We start from the raw sequence: 22734 nt of genomic DNA on the forward strand, positions 1-22734 counted from the left end.
GGGGGATAGACCTGGCCCAGGAATGCTGCTTGGGAAGCTACAGGGCTGGCGGTGGGGGTTTCCTTGGAAGGAGAACAATAGCTCCAAGTTACAGGAAAGGGAACATCTAGCCCTGGGAAGGTGGGGGTTGGGGGAAGAAGCCAGGCTGAAGGGGACGGGGGTCTGCTCTGTGCAGACCCACCCAGCTCCTTACTGGTGGTGCTTTTCCAGGTTCTGGCTGATCAGTTGCATTATTTTGAAATCCCACTCTCCTCTGCCTACCCCAGCTCTCCCCAGTTCCAACCCTGACCCAGAAAGCAGAGTCTGATTTGGAGCCTGGAAGACAAAGCCATGTAAGGTCTGTGGAAATCTCTGCCGCCCTGCTTCTGGCCCGCCCCCCAAACCCAGCCTGCCCCGCCCCCTCCCCAGCCTTCCCATGTCCTTCCCACCCTCCCCACCCTCAGTATCCTGAACCGCTGAATACCCGGAACCTTAGCCAGAATCCAGGAGACCCCTGTATAGAAGCTAAGAGACCTTCCTCTGCTGACCTGAGAATACACATCTCCACTCCAGCTCAATTCTCTGTCCTGCTGTCACTGACAATGAACCAGAAGACCACTCTGGTGCTCCTCGCTCTGGCTGTCATCACAATTTTTGCCTTGGTGTGTGTCCTGCTAGCTGGCAGGGGAGGAGATGGGGGTGAACCCGGCCAGTCTCCCCGCTGCCCCTCTGTCTCCCCCAGTGCCCAGCCCCGGACACCCCCCAGCCAGAGCCAGCTGTTTGCAGACCTGAGCCCAGAGGAGCTGACGGCTGTGATGAGCTTCCTGACCCAGCAGCTGGGGCCAGGCCTGGTGGACGCAGCCCAGGCCCGCCCCTCGGACAACTGCGTCTTCTCGGTGGAGCTGCAGCTGCCCCCCAAGGCTGCTGCCCTGGCCCACCTGGACAGGGGGAGTCCCCCGCCCGCCCGGGAGGCACTGGCCATCGTCTTCTTTGGCGGACAACCCCAGCCCAACGTGAGTGAGCTGGTGGTGGGGCCGCTGCCGCACCCCTCCTACCTGCGGGATGTGACGGTGGAGCGTCACGGGGGCCCCCTGCCCTATCACCGACGCCCCGTGCTGATGCGAGAGTACCGGGACATAGACCGGCTGATCTTCGACAGAGAGCTGCCCCAGGCTGCTGGTCTCCTCCACCACTGCTGTTTCTATAAACGCCAAGGACGGAACCTGGTGGCGATGAATGCGGCCCCCCATGGTTTGCAGTCAGGGGACCGGGCCACCTGGTTTGGCCTCTACTACAACACCTCAGGGGCTGGGTTTTTCCTGCACCCCGTGGGGTTGGAGCTGCTGGTAGACCACAAGGCTCTGGAGCCTGCCCGCTGGACCATCCAGAAGGTATTCTTTCAAGGCCGCTACTATGAGAGTTTGGCCCAGCTGGAAGACCAGTTTGAGGCCGGCCTGGTGAATGTGGTGCTGATCCCAGACAGCGGCACAGGTGGGTCCTGGTCCTTGAAGTCCCAGGTGCCTCGGGGTCCGAGTCCTCCTCTGCAGTTCCACCCCCAGGGCCCCCGCTTCAGTGTCCAGGGGAGTCAAGTGGCCTCCTCATTGTGGACTTTCTCCTTTGGCCTTGGAGCTTTCAGTGGCCCAAGGATCTTTGACGTCCGCTTCCGGGGAGAACGACTAGCGTATGAGATCAGTCTCCAGGAGGCCTTGGCCATCTATGGTGGAAATTCCCCCGCAGCATTGCTCACCCGCTATATTGATGGCAACTTTGGCATGGGCAAGTACTCCACTCCCCTGACCCGGGGGGTGGACTGCCCCTACCTGGCCACCTACGTGGACTGGCACTTCCTTCTGGAGTCCCAAGCCCCTCAGACAATGCGTGATGCCATTTGTGTGTTTGAACAGAACCAGGGCCTCCCCCTGAGACGACATCACTCAAATTTCTACTCCCACTATTTTGGGGGCCTTGCAGAGACAGTGCTGGTCCTCAGATCTGTGTCGACCTTGCTCAATTATGACTATCTGTGGGATATGGTCTTCCATTCCAGCGGGGCCATAGAGGTCCGATTCCATGCCACCGGCTACATCAGCTCAGCATTTCTCTTTGGTGCTGCCCGAAGGTACGGGAACCAGGTTGGGGAGCACACGCTGGGCACCGTCCACACCCACAGCGCCCACTTCAAGGTGGATCTGGATGTAGCCGGTAAGATGTTCCAGCAGAAACACAGATTCCAGAAGAGGGGACTGAAAAGTTGTCTGTTTGCTTTGGGTTTTCTGGAAGTTATCAGGAAAGGCAGATCTGAGCATGAGTTGTGGTTTGGGAGTTTCATACTTCCACTTTTGTTGGACGAGAGAAAGTTGGCTGCTGAATTTTATTTGGATCTTAGCTCATTGGCTGAGAGCAATGTCACCCTCCCTCCACATGACCTCATCTGAAAATCTTGAGAAATGGCAAAGCTCAGGGAGGAGGCAGCCTCTGGGCTCACAAGGTCCCCTTTGCCCTCCTCCCTCCCTCCCTCCCTCTTATACAGGCCCCACTTCAGGGAGGCAGCCCTTCATTTTTCAGTTCATTTCTCTGTGTGTGGCCTGTGGTGCTGAGGTTTGGGAGGCTCTGTCTGCATTGTGCCAAGTCCCTGGCACATGCAGGCCCGTCATGGAATACCCCAGGTTGTACATTTCCTTGGGAGATGAAGCCCCCCTCCTCCCTGAAATTCCATGTCTCTCTGGGCACAATACACTTTATAGCATAGGTGCTGTGGAGTGTTCAGATAGATCCTGGGGTTGGTGGTGACCGAGAGCGCCAAAGATACGTGAGGTCTTGGAGTCTGTCTTTCCACTTTCCTTCCCCACATTAAGTCAATCACCCATTTTTTTTCTGGTCTGCCTCCAAAATGTGTCAAAGCCTTGCTGGGCCAGCCTTCTCTCTGCTGTTTCCACTCTTCTTCCTCTCAGGTCCAGGGGCCACCTACCAGCCTGTGCCTGCGTGCTCCCCTGGGTAGCTCCAAGTTTCCCCATCACCTAAAAGATCGGCACTCAGAGGGTGCAAGGCCCTTCCCCTCAAGAGTGCGGCTCCAGCCCGCCTTTCAGGCTCCTCCCCCGGCTGTCTTAGCCACGCCCACCCCTTCCGAGGCCCGGGACACACGAGTCACCCCAGTCACACGCGAGTCAGGCTTCTATGCTTTTGCTCATGTTTCGTCCCTGCCTAGAACGCCCTGCTGTGCTGGTCGTATGTCCTGATACAAGGCTGAAAGGCACCCAGGAAGGCCCCCTTTTCCGGCCTGCGCCTGTATTCCTGTGACCTTGGACCGTGAATGTGCTCCTCTCGCACAGCAAGCCAGCCAGGGCTTTGCCTGCTGCAGCCTCCGTGAGAGCAGGAGGGAAAGCACAAGATTTCATTCCTCCGTGTGTCCCAGGGCTGAGCACAGTCTCTCCATTAATAAGTGTGAAGGATTAATGAATGAAATCCTTGAGGAAATACTTTACAGGTCAACAGCTTTGGCTGAAAGATCAGGGATATCTTGGGGAGAGGGAAGGGGAGCAGGGGGCACACCCAGTTCTGGGTTTCTCTTTGGCCCCACTGTGAGGCAGTGAGTGGAGGGGAGGGGACAGAGTCCAGAGGGGACAGGGCAGCTGCGTGACCAGCCCTCCCTCCCGCCCACCTCCACCCCACCCCGGCAGGACTGGAGAACTGGGTCTGGGCTGAGGACACGTCCTATGTCCCCACGGCGGTGCCCTGGAGCCCCGAGCACCAGATGCAGAGGCTGCAGGTGACCCGGAAGCTGCTGGAGACTGAGGAGCAGGCCGCCTTCCCCCTGGGAGGCACCCCACCCCGCTACGTGTACCTGGCCAGCAACCACAGCAACAAGTGGGGTCATCCGCGGGGCTACCGCATCCAGATGCTCAGCTTTGCTGGGGAGCCGCTGCCCCAGAACAGCTCCATGGAGAGAGCCTTCAGCTGGGGAAGGTGAGCGGCAGGGTGTCAGAGAGGGGCTGGGGGAGGAGTGAGAAGGAGTGGGAACCCAGCTGAAACTGTATCTGAGGGAGAGGTGGCAGCTCCGTTAGGATTTCCCAGTTGCCAAAATGCATGCACCGGGCATATGTTCCCTGCGGAAGGCCAAGGCCCAGGCGGGAGACCCCTTCCTCATTTTGGATGGGGGGAGACGCCATGCTGTGAAATGGCAGGGGGATGATCAGAAAGGAGGATGTGGAAAGAGGTTGGCTGACCCACCGAGGTAGCACCAGAGTCATGGTACGAGTGAGATGGGAAGCCGGAGGTCTGTGCACTCAGCCCCCCTTCCATCATAATCAGGCAGCAGGACAGGGTTAGTGACCATGGAGGCCTGACCAGTGCCTCCCTAGGTACCAGCTGGCAGTGACTCGGCGGAAGGAGGAGGAACCCAGCAGCACCAGCGTCTACAATCAGAACGACCCTAGGGCCCCCACTGTGGATTTCACCGACTTCATCAACAATGAGACCATTGCTGGAGAGGTCAGTTGACTGCGGGAGGGTGAGGGGAGGGAGACAGGGGCACAAAGAGGAACCCCACCTTTTCTTTAGTTCCCTGAAACCCATCTGGTCCCCCAGGGGCGGAGCTGACTCCTGCCTTCCGTGCTTTTGCGGATCCACCATTACCTCATGGGAGTTCATTTGCAGACACTGGCCGAGGCCCCAACCCATCCTGGAGACCCTGTGGCTTTCTGAGTCTTAGCTTCATGGACTTTGTCCCTTTGGGGCCTCAGGATTCAAGGAGGGCTGGAAGACCACACTTCTTGTGTGTACAGCTTCTCTCATTTCTGGCTTGACCTCTAAAAGATTAATTTCTGAATGTCAGACACTTTTGCCTCCTAAGCCCTGGTCTCCCCACTCCACCCTCCTCTCAGTCATAGCTGGGGACACGTGGAGAGGGGGAGAGAGGCTAGCTAAAGTAGCCTGTGGGCGTCATTCCTCTGGGGGTGGATAGGCTGATGGTGGCTTGATGAAACATGTCTGAAATGGAGAGCACAGGCTGGGACGGGGAGGCAGGGGCTGCTCCCAGTATGAAGCTGACTATGCTCGGACTCCTGGGCCAGTGGGAAAACTGTTTAAAGACTTAAGATCCTTTCAAGGAAAGGTGGGCTGGCAAGGTGGATCTGTACACACAGGGCTACTGGAGGAGGCAGGCATGTCCTTCGCAAAGCCAGGCCTCAGGATCTTCTTTCTTCTCCCCTGCCAGGACTTGGTGGCCTGGGTGACAGCTGGCTTCCTGCACATCCCACATGCAGAAGACATTCCCAACACGGTGACTGTGGGGAACGGTGTGGGCTTCTTCCTCCGACCCTACAACTTCTTTGACCAGGACCCTTCCTTCGATTCTCCTGATTCTGTCTATTTCCGGGGGGACCAGGATGCTGGGGCCTGCGAGGTCAATCCCATGGCCTGCCTCCCCCAGGCTGCTGCCTGTGCCCCAGACCTCCCTGCCTTCTCCCACGGGGGCTTCTCTCACAGCTAGGGGGGGCCCTGGGATGGGGAATGTGGCCAGGGGCTCCAGGGCCAGGGTGTGTGGGGAGGGGAACAGTGGGCACTGGGCCAGGCAGCCTGGTACCCTCTTTTCTCCCAAGGCCCCTCTGTATGGCCCTCCCTGACACCCCCTCCCTGCTGGGAGCATCCTGAGCCTGTGATGCCTGACCCTGGGGGAGGGGCAGAGACACAACTCAGCTTTGTTGGCCCCAGACCTGCTGGGTTCCTGTCCCAGAGAGAGTGGCCAGCCGAAGCCTGGACTGATGGCCAACCTTTTTCCAGAAGACTCCTGTTTTTTGTGGGTTTGTTTTTGTTTTTGTTTTTGTTTTTTATTTCTGGCTTTCCCAAATCTTTTTCATCCATCTCCAGGTTTCTCCTGAGCCTCCTCAGTCCCTCACTTGGGAGGTGAGGGTGGCGTTTCTGCACTGGGGATAGTCCCCTAGAAGCCCCAGGGCAGGGTTCCTGCCAGGCCTACATATCCACGGATGAGCTAGAAGGGGTTCCTTAGCCCATGTTCCTCTTATACAAGGCCTCCTTCTCTCCCTCCTTCTCCCTTTTGCCTACTGTTTCTTCTTCATTTCCCACCTGTTCTTATATCCTGAGATTTCCCTCCCAGCCCTGAGAAGATGTTCCTCTGTCCCGATGCTCCCCTAGCCTTGACTTCTCAACTTAGGTCTCCTCCCCTGGCTCTATGCCTGTGGAAGTCTCAAAACGCAAGGGACATCTAGTTTGAGAGGACAATCCCTGTCTGTCCCCTGTGTCTGTCACAAACCGGACTAGGAGTTGTCCCCACCCCTGTCCTGGGGCAGGCTGTAATTCCCCGAGAAAGTTCCCTCCGCCCCTTTGTATTCACCTGCCTCGAAGTTTCCGGCAGAGGATGGTCACACAGACAGCAGCCGCTCAAGTTAGTATTTGAGGTGGATTTGTGGGTGCAGTGGTCATGAGGAGCGGTCATTTTTGCCAGCGGTGTATGTGACCAGTGACCTCTACCCCGCAGCAACAGACATGGAAGGCTGGTGGGCACCAATGGTGAGAAGCAGTGAGACCCAAGAATTCCAGCAACCTAGAGGTGTCCAACACAGGTGGCCGTGCAAATGAGCTGGGCGGGGCCGGGGGTGACTCCCACCACGCTGTCCTTCAAGGGGGTCTGGGCAAGGGATGGGTATACCAATAGTGAGAGATTGGAAACAACAGAAACATCCTTTCCTAGAGGATTGGTTAACTTAATTCTTGTACCGCCTTACTATGCAGCTGTAAGAAGAATTCTCCCTCTTTGTATACTAATATGGAATGATCTTCCAATGCGAACAGCAAGGTGTATGTAGTGCCCCTCCCCTCTGGGTTGTAGAAGGGAGGAAACTGTAAGTACATATTCACGTGGGGGCGCCTGGGTGGCTCAGTTGGTTAAGCGTCCCACTCTTGATTTCAGCTCAGGTCATGATCTCCCAGTTTGTGAGCTCAAGTCCCACATTGGGACTGTCAGTGCAGAGCTTCCTCGGACTCTCTCTCTCCCTCCCTCTCTCTCTCTCTGCCCTTCCCCCACTCTCTCTCTCTCTCTGTCTCTCTCTCAAAATAAATAAACTTTAAAAAAATAAATAAATACATATTCACTTGTATATGCATATTCACAAGAGACTAGTGATACTTTTGGGGAGGGGAACTGGGAGGTGGGGACGGGGCAGGGAGGAGACTTAGCACACTATATACCCTTTTGTATATTTTGGATTTTGAGCCATGTGACTGTATTACCTATTCAAAATTAATAAAAAATGGACCCAACCAGGACCTGACTTTTTTTTTTTTTTTAATTGACAAGTCTTTTAGGAAGGGTTGAGGGTAGGTGGAGGGTTAAGTAAGTGAAGGTATGGACCCAGGGACTCAATTTGGTAAAGTTTCTGAGACCCGGAGAATGGATGTGGCCTCTGGTAACTCCTTTGCACTTTCTGGTCTGTCTATCCCCGATAACAATGCGAAACTTCAGCCACCCTCTCTCACTCCCTCTCTGTCTCTCTCTCTTTTTTCCTCCTCTCTGTCTCTCTTCAAAGAGGGGACAATGAGAAACAATGGCGAGAAGTGACCTCTGCCTGCTGGAAGCCTAGGCCAGGCCAGGAGGTGAAGTTCAGGAAACCAGTTTGGGCTTCCGCTCAGCCTCTGACCAGAGGGAGACCCTGTCTAGGGAACTCAGGCATCACAGAAGCTTCTGCTACCTTCTGTGCTGCCCCAAGCCCAAGTTCACTTCTAGGTCAATGAAACAGTGGGTGGGGATACATCAGTAAGCTGGAGAGAAACTAGGCTCCAAAGAACAGGGAGGAAGACCTCGGCGAGGACAGCGGGCCAGTGACAGCTGCGTTACTTTGTGGCACTGCCTGCCTGGGGTGAAAGGAGTGACAACACAGAAGGAGACTGAGGACAAGCAGTGACTGAAGACTGAGACACAGGAGAAAAAGGATGTCATGACCAGCTGTGGACTCTGACACTGACTTTCTACTTCTCTTTCTCCGACCTAAGTAATTTAAGTTCTCCGCTACAGGCTGACTCTTCTTATGGTCAACTGCACAGTGGTCACTGCTGGGGGAAATGGAATAAAGGGATGCTGGCATCCACCCCTCCCCCCTCCCCATCACACTGACATGAAGCTTATGACCTCGAAACCCATGTCCACACCAAAGAGCGTGAGCGTTTGTGTGCCGTCATATGTGTGAGTGGGTGCAAATGCTCACCAGCATTTGTCTGAAAATGTAACTGTGTGTGGTTGTGTCTCTACATGTCACCGTAGGGATGACACCACCTGCCCCAGCCTCAAATACGAGGAGGTAAGATGGACCTGTGGATCATTAGAACGTCCACCCAGCTGAGGTCAGGAAGGCTACAAGGTGGACCTCCAGCCCCCTACCCCAATCCAATCTCTTCCTTAGACCACTGAGGCCAGCTTAGTGTGTTGGCATCACATTTGTGATCAAGCGATAGGAGTGAATACTTATCAAGGATGTTAAATTCTGAAGGGACGGGTGCCCCAGTGCTAAAATCTTTAGGACATGGACTCATCGCCCTAAGAGGAGCTGGACAAGGGGAGCCCTGAGGCTTGGGTCAGAGGGCATAACTGGGACTTCTCTGGGAATGGAGACACTAGAACGCCCTGGAAGGAGCACACGTACTCACCTGCCTCTGCTCTCCTGTGGCCCCCAGGAAGGGCCCCAGCTCCAAGTACAAGAAGATTCCTTCATGCTTCCAACAAAGATTTACAGCGTGCCTTCTAAGGGCCAGGCACATGCAAGGCACTAGGATGCACCAGTGAATAGGAGGCATATTTTTTGTCCTCGGGCAAGTGAGGCCAGTAAATGATAGTTGCAGGCAGGACCGTTAAAAGGGAGGTGGGAGGGCGACAATAGCAGGGGCTCCTGACTTGGGTTTGGGAAGGGCTTCCTGTGAGACATGATGTCCAAACTGGGGATAAGGAGGACAGTGGAGAGAATTTTCCAGGCTGAGGAAACAGCATGATCAAAGACCAGGAGGTGACAAGGTGGCACCATCCAAGTACCCAAGTTCAATGAGAGGCGTGTGGGCTATAGGGAGAGCCCAGAGGGGCAAGCAGGGAACGATGAGGGAGGGAGTTCTTGCAAGCCATGGTTCCTCTAAGAGAAACGGGAGCCATGGAAAGACTTGGGGCAAGAGAGTGACAAGTGTCAGATTTGCCTTTTAGAACATTCCCTCTGGCCCACATACAAAGCACAGAGTTGACAGAAGACCTGGCCATGGGCAGTGGGTCAGAAGTCAGAAATGATGGTGGCCTGAACTCCTGTCAGGGCCTGGGGGAGGACCCCTGTGGGGAGTCTGGCCCGATGAGGCCGTTTCTGAGCTGCTCCAGTCAGAACCCCACATCTGCATGCCTCCCTCCTCCCTCCTCCCTCCCACACTTTCTGCTGAGGTTGCTGGGAAAATGAGGAGGGCTCTCTGGCCACTAACTGGTCTTTTTCCTCCAGAATGGAAGAGCATTTTATTTAACAAGCACTTAACAGATCACTTGGGAAGGTCAGATGCTGATTGAAGAAAAATCCCAACAGTGTGGCTCTTCTATAGTTGGTGCAGTTATGTGATAATTGGTTAACTCATCCTTGTAGACTTTATACAATGCAAAGGGGGTTTGAGAAAACTTAAACCCCTATAAAAGAAAAGGAACTTGGTGCCCCCGTGACAGCTTCTTTGACTGTTCCGTGATGAGGATGGGCTCATTAATTCCACAGCCTTTTTACCTGCTTAAGCCCACCCTTCGGGCTCCCCCCAGAAGGTTCTCCTTCAGTTACCCTCTCCTCTGTCTGTATCTTTTATCTCTCCCTCTTTATTGGCTCTTCTTCTCGACGCTCATCTTGCTAAGCCTTTCTGGGGACCCTGCATCTCCCTGGCAGGGTCTTCTCTCTCTCTCTCAGTCTGTGCCTTTTCAAAAACCCCTTCTTCCGAGGCATGTTCTATCCTTCCTGGGTCTGCTTCCTCTGCCTCCCCAGTCACTCTCGACCCATTGCCCTCCCTCTGCCGGCCCACAGCCACAGACATTGCTCTGACAAAGGTCACCAGTGACTTCTAAATGTAGAATCGACGGGCTTTTCCAGGCGCCTACTTTCTGGACCTTTTGGTGGCATTTGACAACACCACCTACTCCTGCCTTGGCTTCCCCACATTCTGACCCCTCCCTGTCCATGCTGCTTCTCAGTCTCATATGCTGGCTCCTTTACCTCTGCTCCCCCACCAGCCCACATAGGCCCAGACCTTGGCATTTTCCAGGATGCCATCTTGGGCCTCCTCTCTTCTCTTTCCAGAAGTCCTCCCTGGGGTGATCTCAGCCTCTCTTTCACTGCTAATACTGTTGTTGGCTGAAATGTCTATGTCTAGCCTAGAACGTCTCTCCTGTGCTCCAGACCCATAGAGCCAATTGCCCTATTTCTAAGCCTCTGTGCTGGGACTTCCCATGAGCACCTCAAACTCAACCTCGTTGGTTCCCCCTTAAACTTGCTGCTCTTCGGGGCGCCTGGGTGGCTGGGTCGGTTGAGCGTCCGACTTCGGCTCAGGTCACGACCTCACGGTTCGTGAGTTCGAGCCCCACGTCGGGCTCTGTGCTGATGGCTCAGAGCCTGGAGCCTGCTTCGGATTCTGTGTGTCCCTCTCTCTCTGCCCCTCCGCTGTTCATGCTCTGTCTCTCTCTGTCTCAAAATAAATAAAAACATTAAAAAAAAAAAAAAAAAACAACTTGCTGCTCTTCATGTATGTCCTTTCTGGTGAAAAGCCCCGTCACCCATCCAGTCACAGGAAACCTTTGTGTCACCTAAAACACTGTGTTCTTCGCCTACCCACACCCAATTGGGCACCCAGTCCTGTCACCTCTGCTCTTCAACATCTTAGACTTATTCCTTTTTCTCTGTCCTTGAGGTCACCGACCTCATCGAGTCCACCCCACACCCCAGCGCTGCTCCACACCTCCACACTGTTGCCACAGCTGTCGCCCTACACTGCAGACCTGCGTGGAGCATGACCTGTGTGCACAGGGTTGACCCCGGGCTTCTGTAGCAGCAATCCGGCTGAGACACAGCGTTCTGGGGCCCAGTCTTCAGCCTGCAGGCAGGGGGTGGCCTCTGGCTCCAGGGAATAAACTCATCCTATTCACAGAGGCCAGGGGTCAAGTTTATTCAAAGGGAAATAAGACCTAATGAGAGGCACGTGGTCCTGTCTCCGGAGTAATGCTTCAAAAGGGACACCTTTTGTGGCAATTGCGAAGAGGTATCAGAGGGAACAGTGTGACAGCAAGACACCTAGGGAAGATGGGGTGGCATCTTTTATACACCTGCTTCCCCACCAGCCAAGGCAAAGGGCTCTCCCCCAGTCATGACCCACCTCCCCACATGAGAGCCCTGTGATACCTTACTGGAGCCAACGTTCTTTTATTTTTTTTTTTAATGTTTCTTTATTTTTGAGAGAGAGAGAGACAGAACATGAGGGGGGGAGGAGCAGAGAGAGAGGGAGACACAGAATCCAAAGCAGGTTCCAGGCTCCGAGCTGTCAGCGCAGAACCTCGTGCGGGACTTGAACCCACAAGCTGTGGGGTTATGACCTGAGCCGAAGTCGGACCCTTAACAGACTGAGCTATCCAGGCATCCCTGGAGTGAACATTCTTGACTTCTGCTTGGTAGGTCAAGACAAAGAAACGTGAGCCATCATAATGATGCGCTCTTAGCTGGGAGCTGGGACGATAACTTACCAAAGAGCCTGGACCCGAGTTCCCGGGGTTACGCGCTGCCTGTGGCCAGGGCTTAGGCCTTGGCATTAGGTTCTGTTTCCTCTTATCCCACACAGGCCCATTTCCAATGACCCCTTCTGCCTTCGTGGTGGTAATCCTGTTGTCTCTGTCTTGACCACAAGTTCTCCAGTCCCTTGTCTCTATGTTACTGCTCAGTTGATGGGAGCCCTGGGTGTGGATTCTACTCCCAAGCACTCAGGGGTAGGTATGAAATGTCGTGTTTCTTTATGCTTCTATATCAGATAACAAGCTTGGTGCCCTTGTACCTGGTTGGCAGGAAATTCATTCACGGGCATGCTTGTGGGGGTTCTCATCTTCAGGGTTAGGGAAGACCCTGTAGTCTGAGATTTGGGTGGGGGTTGGGGGGAATGGTCAACTAGTTTTCAGGTGACAGTGGTCACTGCTCTTATGTTCACTTTCTGCGGCCCTGAGGCCAGCCTTGCTGGGGCAGAGTTGGGAGGCGGGCCCTGTCCTGGGATTGACGGCACACCCACTCTCCTGTGCAAAAGCCCTATTCTCTCCTTTTTCTCTCACCGACAATAGCCCTGACAAGAGCCCTGACAATAGCCCAGATGACCCAAGAGGTACTGGTTAAAGCTCTTGTTTTGGGGAGGGGACTGTAGAGGGGACCTGAAGGATGAAAGGGAAGTGGATTTGTCACAGTACATTCCTTTATGCTTTCTACATGTATTTACCAACTGCTTTGTGTGTGTTCATCAAAATGTTTTCAAAACATTTTTTAAATCAAAAATTTTTTAAATACTTTCTTCCGCAAAGAGCTTCTGCAGAGTACGAAAACCAGATCAGAGAAAGAAAAACCCAGTTCTGGGGCGCCTGGGTGGCTCAATCGGTTGAGTGTCCGACTTCAGCTCAGGTCATGATCTCGCAGTTTGTGGGTTTGAACCCCGCATCGGGGAGTTCGGAGCCTGGAGCCTGCTTCGGATTCTGTGTCTTCCTCTCTCTCTGTTCCTTCCGTGCTCAAGCTCTGTCTCTCCCTGTGTCTCAAAAAATAAAATAAAACGTTTAAAAAAAGTTACAAAAGAAAGAAGAAAAACCAGTTCCATTTTCCTTGAGGACCCAACCCCAAGGGCTTGCTTCCCTGGGGAGGGAGGTTATTTTGGGATGGAGGACCCCAACTTTCTCACCATTTTAGAGAGAGCACCTCTACTCCTACCTCTTTAAAGAACAAGAGAAAGGAAAACCCTTTGAGTTTCCATATCAAAATACAACTGGATGAGGGGACCCTGTGTGGCTCAGTTGTGGAACATGCGTCTCTTGATCTCGGGGTTGTGAGTTCAAGCCCCACACTGGGTGTGGAGATTACTTAAAAATAAAATCTTTAAAAACCAAAACCAAAACCAAACTACAGCTGGATGTACAAATATTTCTGGATAAGCTGACCTTTTTATTATCAATTTACCTGGTTTAACTCTCCCAGGCTCCCAGATACCTCACCATCTACCCACAATTACTGCCTTGCTTAAAACATGTACCACACAAAGTGGGTGATGGGCATTGGGGAGGGCACCTGTTGGGATGAGCACTGGATGCTGTATCGAAACCAATTTGACAATAAATTTCACATTAAAAAAAAAAAAAACATGTGCCACACAAAACTTCCCTATCTTACCTCTTCTGCCCCCATTTTGTCCCCACCTCATACCAAACTCAACGACCTTTTGGCCATTCCCTGCCCGTGCTGAGCTGTTTCGAGTTTCTCTACCTTTGTACCTTCTGTTTCCTTTGACTGACATGTTTTTCCCCTTCTCTGCCCAGAGAACGCATTCTTCCCGCAAGGTCAGTCTCATGTCTGTTTCTGGGGAAATCTTCCTGGGCAGGTCCATGCTGGGAAGGATTCTCCTCCAGGTTCATGAGGCAAGCATCTCCCCTCCTTGGAACCTTCGGTCTCTCCTTGTTCCTCTCAGGACCTGGCTGCCCAGGTGACAGTGGCCTCTTGCACATCACCTGGCAGAGAATGGAGGTGGCTTTGCTCTCTGCCTCTGCAACATTTTGGAGGAAGTTTTCCTGGAATTGAGGGCTATGGGTTGCCAAGGTAACTCCACAGCCAATGTTCCAAGTCCCCTGACCTCTGACCTGACCCGTCAGTCCTGCTCAGAGGATCTCTGTTACACTGTGCACCTGCTCCCTGCCCCCACTTCTGACTGGTTGCACACCCTGTGTACCCCACCTCTAGTGATTTAGGGTGCTTGGAGCCTCCACAATGTTGATCTGGTTCAGCCCTTCACCACCCCCAGCTCCTCCCAGGTGCTTTATGTTCTCAGCATTACTCCCATGCCTTGCCCAGAGGGTTCTGGTTGATAGCTGGTGGGGAGCAGGAGAGAGTGATGAGAAGCAGAGCCTGGAGGGAAGAGGGGAATCTGGCTGGAGCGGTCTGGGCAGGTGAATTTCCATTGCAGCCTTATAGCCAGGAGAAGGGTTCCATCTGGAGGGTGGAGGGAGAGCCCAAGGACAGTCCCTTTCTGTCCCCTTTACTTCCTCTTGATTCTACCTGTGTTATCTGCAAAACCTACCCTTCCCCCTACTTGGTTCCCCAGCCTTGACCCTAAGTGTTTGATTTGGAACAAGAGGACAGAGGCTTACATGGGCCACTTAAAGTCCAGGTTCCTATCTCAGCCCCACCTCCCAAGCTTGGCCTGACCTCTGGCCCCCTCCAGCTTCACCCCCACCCCCACCCACCCATCTGCCCTTGGCTGCTTATCTTCAATGTGTCCATCATGCCTCTTGCCCAACAGCTCTGCTCAGAGACCAGGAACCTCCAGAGACTCAAAGAGGCATCCTGCTCCCAAGTCCTGTCTGTCTTTTATCTTTCTATTTCCCATTTTGCATTCTGATTCAGGAGCCTAAGGACAGTCCAGGAGATTTACCTATGGCTATCTTCATTATTTTGTCCCTGTGTAGTGTTCTGGTGACTGGCATGGGTAATGGTGGGAGTGAAAAGGGATTGGAGAGGGAATATGAACCCAGCCAGCCTCCCCGCTGCCCCTCTGTCTCCCCCAGTGCCCAGCCCCAGACACCCCCCAGCCAGAGCCAGCTGTTTGCAGACCTGAGCCCAGAGGAGCTGACGGCTGTGATGAGCTTCCTGACCCAGCAGCTGGGGCCAGGCCTGGTGGACGCAGCCCAGGCCCGCCCCTCGGACAACTGCGTCTTCTCGGTGGAGCTGCAGCTGCCCCCCAAGGCTGCTGCCCTGGCCCACCTGGACAGGGGGAGTCCCCCGCCCGCCCGGGAGGCACTGGCCATCGTCTTCTTTGGCGGACAACCCCAGCCCAACGTGAGTGAGCTGGTGGTGGGGCCGCTGCCGCACCCCTCCTACCTGCGGGATGTGACGGTGGAGCGTCACGGGGGCCCCCTGCCCTATCACCGACGCCCCGTGCTGATGCGAGAGTACCGGGACATAGACCGGCTGATCTTCGACAGAGAGCTGCCCCAGGCTGCTGGTCTCCTCCACCACTGCTGTTTCTATAAACGCCAAGGACGGAACCTGGTGGCGATGAACACGGCCCCCCGTGGTATGCAGTCAGGGGACCGGGCCACCTGGTTTGGCCTCTACTACAACATCTCAGGGGCTGGGTTTTTCCTGCACCCCTTGGGGTTGGAGCTGCTGGTAGACCACAAGGCTCTGGAGCCTGCCCGCTGGACCATCCAGAAGGTATTCTTTCAAGGCCGCTACTATGAGAGTTTGGCCCAGCTGGAAGACCAGTTTGAGGCCGGCCTGGTGAATGTGGTGCTGATCCCAGACAACGGCACAGGTGGGTCCTGGTCCTTGAAGTCCCAGGTGCCTCGGGGTCCGAGTCCTCCTCTGCAGTTCCACCCCCAGGGCCCCCGCTTCAGTGTCCAGGGGAGTCAAGTGGCCTCCTCATTGTGGACTTTCTCCTTTGGCCTTGGAGCTTTCAGTGGCCCAAGGATCTTTGACGTCCGCTTCCGGGGAGAACGACTAGCGTATGAGATCAGTCTCCAGGAAGCCTTGGCCATCTATGGTGGAAATTCTCCCTCTGCTCTTCGAAGCCGGTACACAGATGGTGGATTTGGCTTGGGTCACTTCTCTTCAACCCTGACCCGGGGGGTGGACTGCCCCTACCTGGCCACCTACGTGGACTGGCACTTCCTTCTGGAGTCCCAAACTCCTAAGACAACACGTGATGCCATTTGTGTGTTTGAACAGAACCAGGGTCTCCCCTTGAGGCGACACCACTCAGATATCTACTCCCAGTATTTTGGGGGCCTTGCAGAGACAGTGCTGGTCCTCAGATCTGTCTCAACCATGCTCAACTATGACTATGTGTGGGATATGGTCTTCCACGCCAATGGGGCCATAGAGGTCCGACTCCATGCCACCGGCTACATCAGCTCAGCATTTCTCTTTGGTGCTGCCCGAAGTTATGGGAACCAGGTTGGGGAGCACACGCTGGGCACCGTCCACACCCACAGCGCCCACTTCAAGGTGGATCTGGATGTAGCAGGTAAGATATTCTAGCAGAAACAAGGATTCCAGAAGAGGGGGCTGAGGTCCCCATGCCTAGCCTTAAAAATTGTCACTGAAACATGAAAAATATAAAAGTGTATGAAATAAACGTGAAAGTCATTGGATTCCTGAGAGATTTTCACCCTTAGCAGATCATTCTTCCATACTGAAAAAAAAAAAAATTGGGGCTCCTGGGTGGCTCAGTCGGTTAAGCGTCCGACTTCAGCTCAGGTCACAATCTCACGGTCTGTGAGTTCGAGCCCCGCGTCGGGCTCTGGGCTGATGGCTCAGAGCCTGGAGCCTGCTTCCGATTCTGTGTCTCCCTCTCTCTCTGCCCCTCCTCCGTTCATGCTCTGTCTCTCTCTGCCTCAAAAATAAATAAACGTTAAAAATTAAAAAAAAATTCTTCCATATTTTAAGATGTTGCATCTGCAATATTTAATAAATTATAACATTTATGATATTGTATACTATCTACAAATAGGATATATTGATATAAATATTTAAGGTTTTTATTACCAAATTTGGGTCATAATGTACATATATTTTGCCACATCTGTTTTTTCACATAACAGCGTATCACTCATGTAAGCAACAAATATTTACTGAATGCATATTTGTGCCAAGCACGGCATTAATGCAATTTAACAAAAGAAACAACATCCTTGCTCTTAAGAGGCTTGCATTCTAATGGGGGAGTGGAGGGCGTGTGCAGCACCTTGAAAAATATGTGTGATAGAAACATCTTTATGTTTAACTGCTCTACACATAGGTTTACACAAGTGTAAAAATGGTATAACAGTACATTCTTAGTAAGACTGTTTGAGGATTAGTGATGAGTACTTTAAAACACTGTCTCTTAAAAAAAAAACTTATCCATGCATTCATTCATTTAAGTAATCCTTATACCCAACATGGGACTCGAACTCACAGCCCTGAGATCGAGAGTCACATGCTCTTCTGACAGACCCAGCAAGGCGCCTCCAAAACACTTTATCTTTTGAAATAATTTTAGACTTAAGAAAAGTTGCAAACTTCGTCCAGTTCCCATATACCCTTCACCCAGCTCCTTACATGTTAACATCTTACATAACCATAGTATGGCCATCAAACCAGGAAATTAACATTATTACAATACTATTAACTAAACTACAGACCTTATTAGGGTTTCATTTGTTCTTCCACTAATTTTCTTTTTCTGTTCCAGGATCTAATGCAGGATCCTGCACTGCATTTACATGACTTATCTCCTTAGTTTCCTCCAACCCGTGACAGTCTCTTAGGCTTTTCTTGTCTTTCATGACCCTCACACTAGGGAAGATATTGGTCATTATTTTGCACGATATCTCTCAAAGTGGGGTTCTCTGTTATTTTCTCATGGTTAGATTGAGACTGTACTTTTTTTTTTTGCAAGAAAACAAGAGAAATGACATTATGCCCTTCTCAGTCCATCATATCAAGAGATATAGTGATGTTGACCTCAAGCACTTAGTTAAGATGGTGTCTTCTAGTTTTCTCCATTGTAAAAGTTAATATTTTTCCATTTCCTGTTAATAAATATCTTGGGGCAATTACTTTGATGCCATGTGAATATCCTATTTTTTTTTTTCTTCTCAAATTCTTGCCCACTAATTTTTAGCATCTATTGGTGGACTTTTTTTATGCCACAAATATTACTGCAGTGTTACCCTACTGGTCATTTCAAATTTTTTTCCTTATTCTTTATTCATTTATTAATTAGAATTCCTCATAAGGAAGGGCTATCCTCCTTTTACATTTATTTATATATGTAATTATTCACAACTGCATGGATTCATGGATATTTATTTTAGTCTAAGGGTTATAACCCAGCACTATCGTTTATTTTGTTCCTTGAACTGTTCCAGTTTTGGCCATTGGGAGATGCTTCAGGTTGGTTCCTGTGTTCTTTTGATGTGCCTCCAACCTTTTTTGAGCACTTCTTTACTTTCTGGCACAAGATGTTCGAATTTTTTTTAATGCTTATTTTCTTTATTTTGAGAGAGAGAGATAAAAAGTGAGCAGAAGAGGGACAGAGAGAGAAGGAGAGAATCCCAAGCAGGCTCCGCACCGTGTGGAGCCTGACGCGGGGCTCGAACTCATGAACCGTGATATCGTGACCTGAGCCGAAAATCAAGAGTCAGATGCTTAACTGACTAAGCCACCCAGGTGCCCCACAAGATGTTTGAATTTGATCTTGTAGTTTCCCTGATCCAGCCCTGGAATCAACCACTTCTCCCAGGTGTTCTGGTTCCTTCTAATTGGAAGATACTATTTAGAAACCAAGACCTGGGTACCCAGAGTGCTCATTGTCACTGGGATGTCATTGCTTTTAGGATCGTTCATTGGACTTAGCTAGAAAATATAGGTATGTATTCTGCCCGACACACACACCTCTCTTTAGCTCTGCTCCTGAACAATATCTCTTCAAGCACTTTGAACGGTGCCTGACGCATAGTGAGGAGTATTAGCCATTGTTGCTGCTGTTGTCCTCCACATGAGCCCGTGTGGATGTACCAGAAAGAACTCTTGGCCTTTTTATTTATTTTTATTTTTTTTAATGTTTATTTATTATTGAGAGACAGAGAGAGACAGGGCATGAGCATGGGAGGGGCAGAGAGAGGGGGAGACATGGAATCTGAAGCAGGCTCCAGGCTCTGTGCACAGAGCCTGATGCGGGGCTCGAACTCAGAAATCATGAGATCATGACCTGAGCTGAAGTCGGATGCTTAACCAACTGAGCCACCCAGGCGCTCCTCTTGGCCTTTAATTATCACCTATGGGTAGAAACCCTGGGGTGTGGGCTAGGGGCAGTGACTCCACAAAAGGAAACCGAGAGTGTGCTTCATCAGTCTCTGCTGTCCTCTGGTCCTTGGAAGGTATGGAGGGAGTTTCGGCATGTTTTGGTTTACTGCTCTTTGTCCCAGATCACTTAAGTTGATTCCTAATATGGGATCTAGTTAGATTCTAATAAAATCATTCAAAATTCCCAGAGTTCAGGGAACAGACTGTGCACTTGGCCTTGCTCTTAATTCCTTGCCAAGCCTCAAATGATAAGAAATACCCCCAAGCTCCAGCAGCATTGGGCCCGGGGTCTGATTTTCCTTCCCTCTGGCCAGCATTTCTGCCGTCCATATGTGGTGGGGCCATTCTATGTTGCTTTCCTCTGTGTGCTGCTGTGTGGACGATACAGAGCCAGAGTAAGACAGGGGTCCCCAGCACTACCATGATACTAACCACATGCCCTTGATGACAAACTAGAGCACATTCTTTAAATCTCTAAGCCTCAGTTGTCCCATCTATACAATGGGGACAATTGTGGTTCCTCCTTCATAAGGTTATAGTTCAAGTAAAGCACCAGTGCCCTGCCTGTGCAGAGCTCCTCGAGGAGGAGGTACAACCATTTTTATACTAATGGCAAGGTAGTTCCGGTGATGCTATAGGGCTTTAGACATGAGGCGTAGACCCTTTCCTTGGGTCAGGAAGAATCTGACTCCTGCACATTGCCAGCCAGGCTGCTCCAACCTCAGGGAAACCATCCTCCCTGGCAGGTCCCCAGCAGGAGAAGGTCAGTGGAGATCCAGTCACAAGGCATCTGGGATTATTACCAGAGACGACATCAGTCAGGACCTTCTCCAAATCTCTGGATAGGAGATATCTTGGGGAGAGGGAAGGGGAGCAGGGGGCACACCCAGTTCTGGGTTTCTCTTTGGCCCCACTGTGAAGCAGTGAGTGGAGGGGAGGGGACAGAGTCCAGAGGGGACAGGGCAGCTGCGTGACCAGCCCTCCCTCCCGCCCACCTCCACCCCACCCCGGCAGGACTGGAGAACTGGGTCTGGGCTGAGGACACGTCCTATGTCCCCACGGCGGTGCCCTGGAGCCCCGAGCACCAGATGCAGAGGCTGCAGGTGACCCGGAAGCTGCTGGAGACTGAGGAGCAGGCCGCCTTCCCCCTGGGAGGCACCCCACCCCGCTACGTGTACCTGGCCAGCAACCACAGCAACAAGTGGGGTCACCCGCAGGGCTACCGCATCCAGATGCTCAGCTTTGCTGGGGAGCCGCTGCCCCAGAACAGCTCCGTGGAGAGAGCCTTCAGCTGGGGAAGGTGAGTGGCAGGGTGTTAGCGGCTGGAGGAGGTGGACTATAAGAAGGGCCCCAAGTTGCTCAGAAGCCACTTGCTCCCACCTCCCACAGGTGTGCATGCACATACACAATCATGCACACACACACACATTCCCGCAGCCACAATCTTAGTGGTATTCAAGATGCAGCCTGCTGGACGGAGGGATCAATGGAGAGTTATGTGCCAACTCGAGTATAATAAAATGTTGAAGGTGGGTTCTAGGTCATGGGTATATGGGTGTTCACTACGCCACTCTTTCAACTTTTCTCTATGTTAAAAATGTTCACAATAAAAACTGGAGGAAAAAACAGTACGAGAAGAGCACAGATCTGAGGGAATATGCCCTAAAACCCAGGCAGGTGACGCGCTGAAACTGACTTAAGATCGGAATCAGGCCATGTCTGCACACATGCATCCAGGGCGCAGGCTCAGATCTGGACGGATGCACGAGGATGACATTCCTATCTGAGATCTGAACAACGGGTCAGTTGATGTTTGAAATACGAGACACTGGACACACTCAGGAAGTCTCAGGACAGAAAGAAAGAGAACAAGTGGAGACAGAATAATAAAGAGGCTCGACGTTGTGAGATCTTTGTGCTCACTTCCTCTTTGTGCTCCCTCTCCAGTGTCGTTTCGGGCAGTAGGACAGGCTGATGACCTTGTGCATCTAATCCAAATCTCCTGTAGGTACCAGCTGGCCGTGACCCGGCGGAAGGAAGAGGAGCCCAGCAGCACCAGCATCTACAATCTGAATGACCCTTGGACTCCCACTGTGGACTTCACTGACTTCATCAACAACGAGACCATTGCAGGGCAGGTCAGCTGAGAGGATGGAGGGGGAGGCTCGATGGGGAGGTGAGGGAAGCAGGGATGAGCTACTTCATCCTCTCCCAAGCCAGATTTCTTGGGGGTCCTTAGAACCCACTAAAGAAAAAAGCTTTGTGATTTCACGTTTTTCCTGGGCTAGTGAGCTGAATCCGTACACACAGGGCTACTGGAGGAGGCAGGCATGTCCTTCGCAAAGCCAGGCCTCAGGATCATCTTTCTTCTCCCCTGCCAGGACTTGGTGGCCTGGGTGACAGCTGGCTTCCTGCACATCCCACATGCAGAAGACATTCCCAACACGGTGACTGTGGGGAACGGTGTGGGCTTCTTCCTCCGACCCTACAACTTCTTTGACCAGGACCCTTCCTTCGATTCTCCTGATTCTGTCTATTTCCGGGGGGACCAGGATGCTGGGGCCTGCGAGGTCAATCCCATGGCCTGCCTCCCCCAGGCTGCTGCCTGTGCCCCAGACCTCCCTGCCTTCTCCCACGGGGGCTTCTCTCACAGCTAGGGGGGGCCCTGGGATGGGGAATGTGGCCAGGGGCTCCAGGGCCAGGGTGTGTGGGGAGGGGAACAGTGGGCACTGGGCCAGGCAGCCTGGTACCCTCTTTTCTCCCGAGGCCCCTCTGTATGGCCCTCCCTGACACCCCCTCCCTGCTGGGAGCATCCTGAGCCTGTGATGCCTGACCCTGGGGGAGGGGCAGAGACACAACTCAGCTTTGTTGGCCTCAGACCTGCTGGGTTCCTGTCCCAGAGAGAGTGGCCAGCCGAAGCCTGGACTGATGGCCAACCTTTTCCCAGAAGATTTGTGTTTCTTCTAACAATTTTTTAATCTTTGTTTTGTTTTGTTTTTTAAGTAGGCTCCATGCCCAATGTGGGGCTCGAACTCACAACCCTAAGATCAAGTCGCATGCTCTACCAACTGAGCCAGCCAGGTGCCCTTCATCTTGTTTTTTGTAACAAGATTTCTTTTTAACGATTCACATGTCGTTAAATCCACCCTGCCAATATGTAAGATTGAGTGGGTTTTGGTATATTTACAAAGTGTGCAACTGTCACCCCTATCCAATTCCAGAGCATTTTCATCATCCAAAAAAGAAACCTCAGGCCCGTTAGCAGTCGCTCCCTGTTTCCCTCCAACCCCTTCCCAGCTCTAGGCAACCACTAGTGTTTCTGTCACTATAGATTTGTTTACAATCTGGACATTTCATATACAAACAGGTTCACACCGTATGTGGTCTTTTGTGCTGCTTTCACGCGGCATCTTGCTTCTGAGGCACGTCCATTTTGTAGCTTGTGTCGTGGCTGAATGCGATTCCACTACATGGACAGACCACATTTTGTTCATCCACTCTTCCACCGGTGGACATTTGGGTTGTTTCCCCTTTATGGGTAAAGCTGCAGTGGGGGCGCCTGGGTGGCTCAGTCGGTTAAGCCTCCGACTTCGGCTCAGGTCATGATCTCGGTGAGTTCGAGCCCCGCGTTGGGCTCTGTGCGGACAGCTCAGAGCCTGGAGCCTGCTTCGGA

General features: G+C 52.4%; 1 protein-coding gene across 4 annotated transcripts in view; it reads left to right on the plus strand.

The window, feature by feature from the left end:
* LOC123603754 (retina-specific copper amine oxidase) overlaps nucleotides 1-22438 on the plus strand; it is a 28538-nt gene extending 6100 nt beyond the window's left edge. The window contains exons 1-5 of one of the 4 annotated variants that reach the window (XM_045488977.1): nucleotides 423-1784; nucleotides 15840-16236; nucleotides 20076-20361; nucleotides 21070-21199; nucleotides 21443-22438. In XM_045488977.1, the coding sequence (XP_045344933.1) occupies nucleotides 582-1784; nucleotides 15840-16236; nucleotides 20076-20361; nucleotides 21070-21199; nucleotides 21443-21718 (2292 nt within the window). In that variant the 5' untranslated portion in view covers nucleotides 423-581 and the 3' untranslated portion in view covers nucleotides 21719-22438. Of the gene's footprint in view, nucleotides 1-422; nucleotides 2182-2208; nucleotides 3464-3656; nucleotides 3943-4337; nucleotides 4468-5191; nucleotides 5757-15080; nucleotides 16237-20075; nucleotides 20362-21069; nucleotides 21200-21442 lie in introns of those variants that run through there. The other 3 variants (XM_045488978.1, XM_045488976.1, XM_045488983.1) reach the window with 3 other exon arrangements.
* The last annotated feature ends 296 nt before the right edge of the window (nucleotides 22439-22734 follow it).

Source organism: Leopardus geoffroyi, chromosome E1, assembly GCF_018350155.1.
Source record: "Leopardus geoffroyi isolate Oge1 chromosome E1, O.geoffroyi_Oge1_pat1.0, whole genome shotgun sequence".
Classification (NCBI taxonomy): Eukaryota; Metazoa; Chordata; class Mammalia; order Carnivora; family Felidae; genus Leopardus; species Leopardus geoffroyi.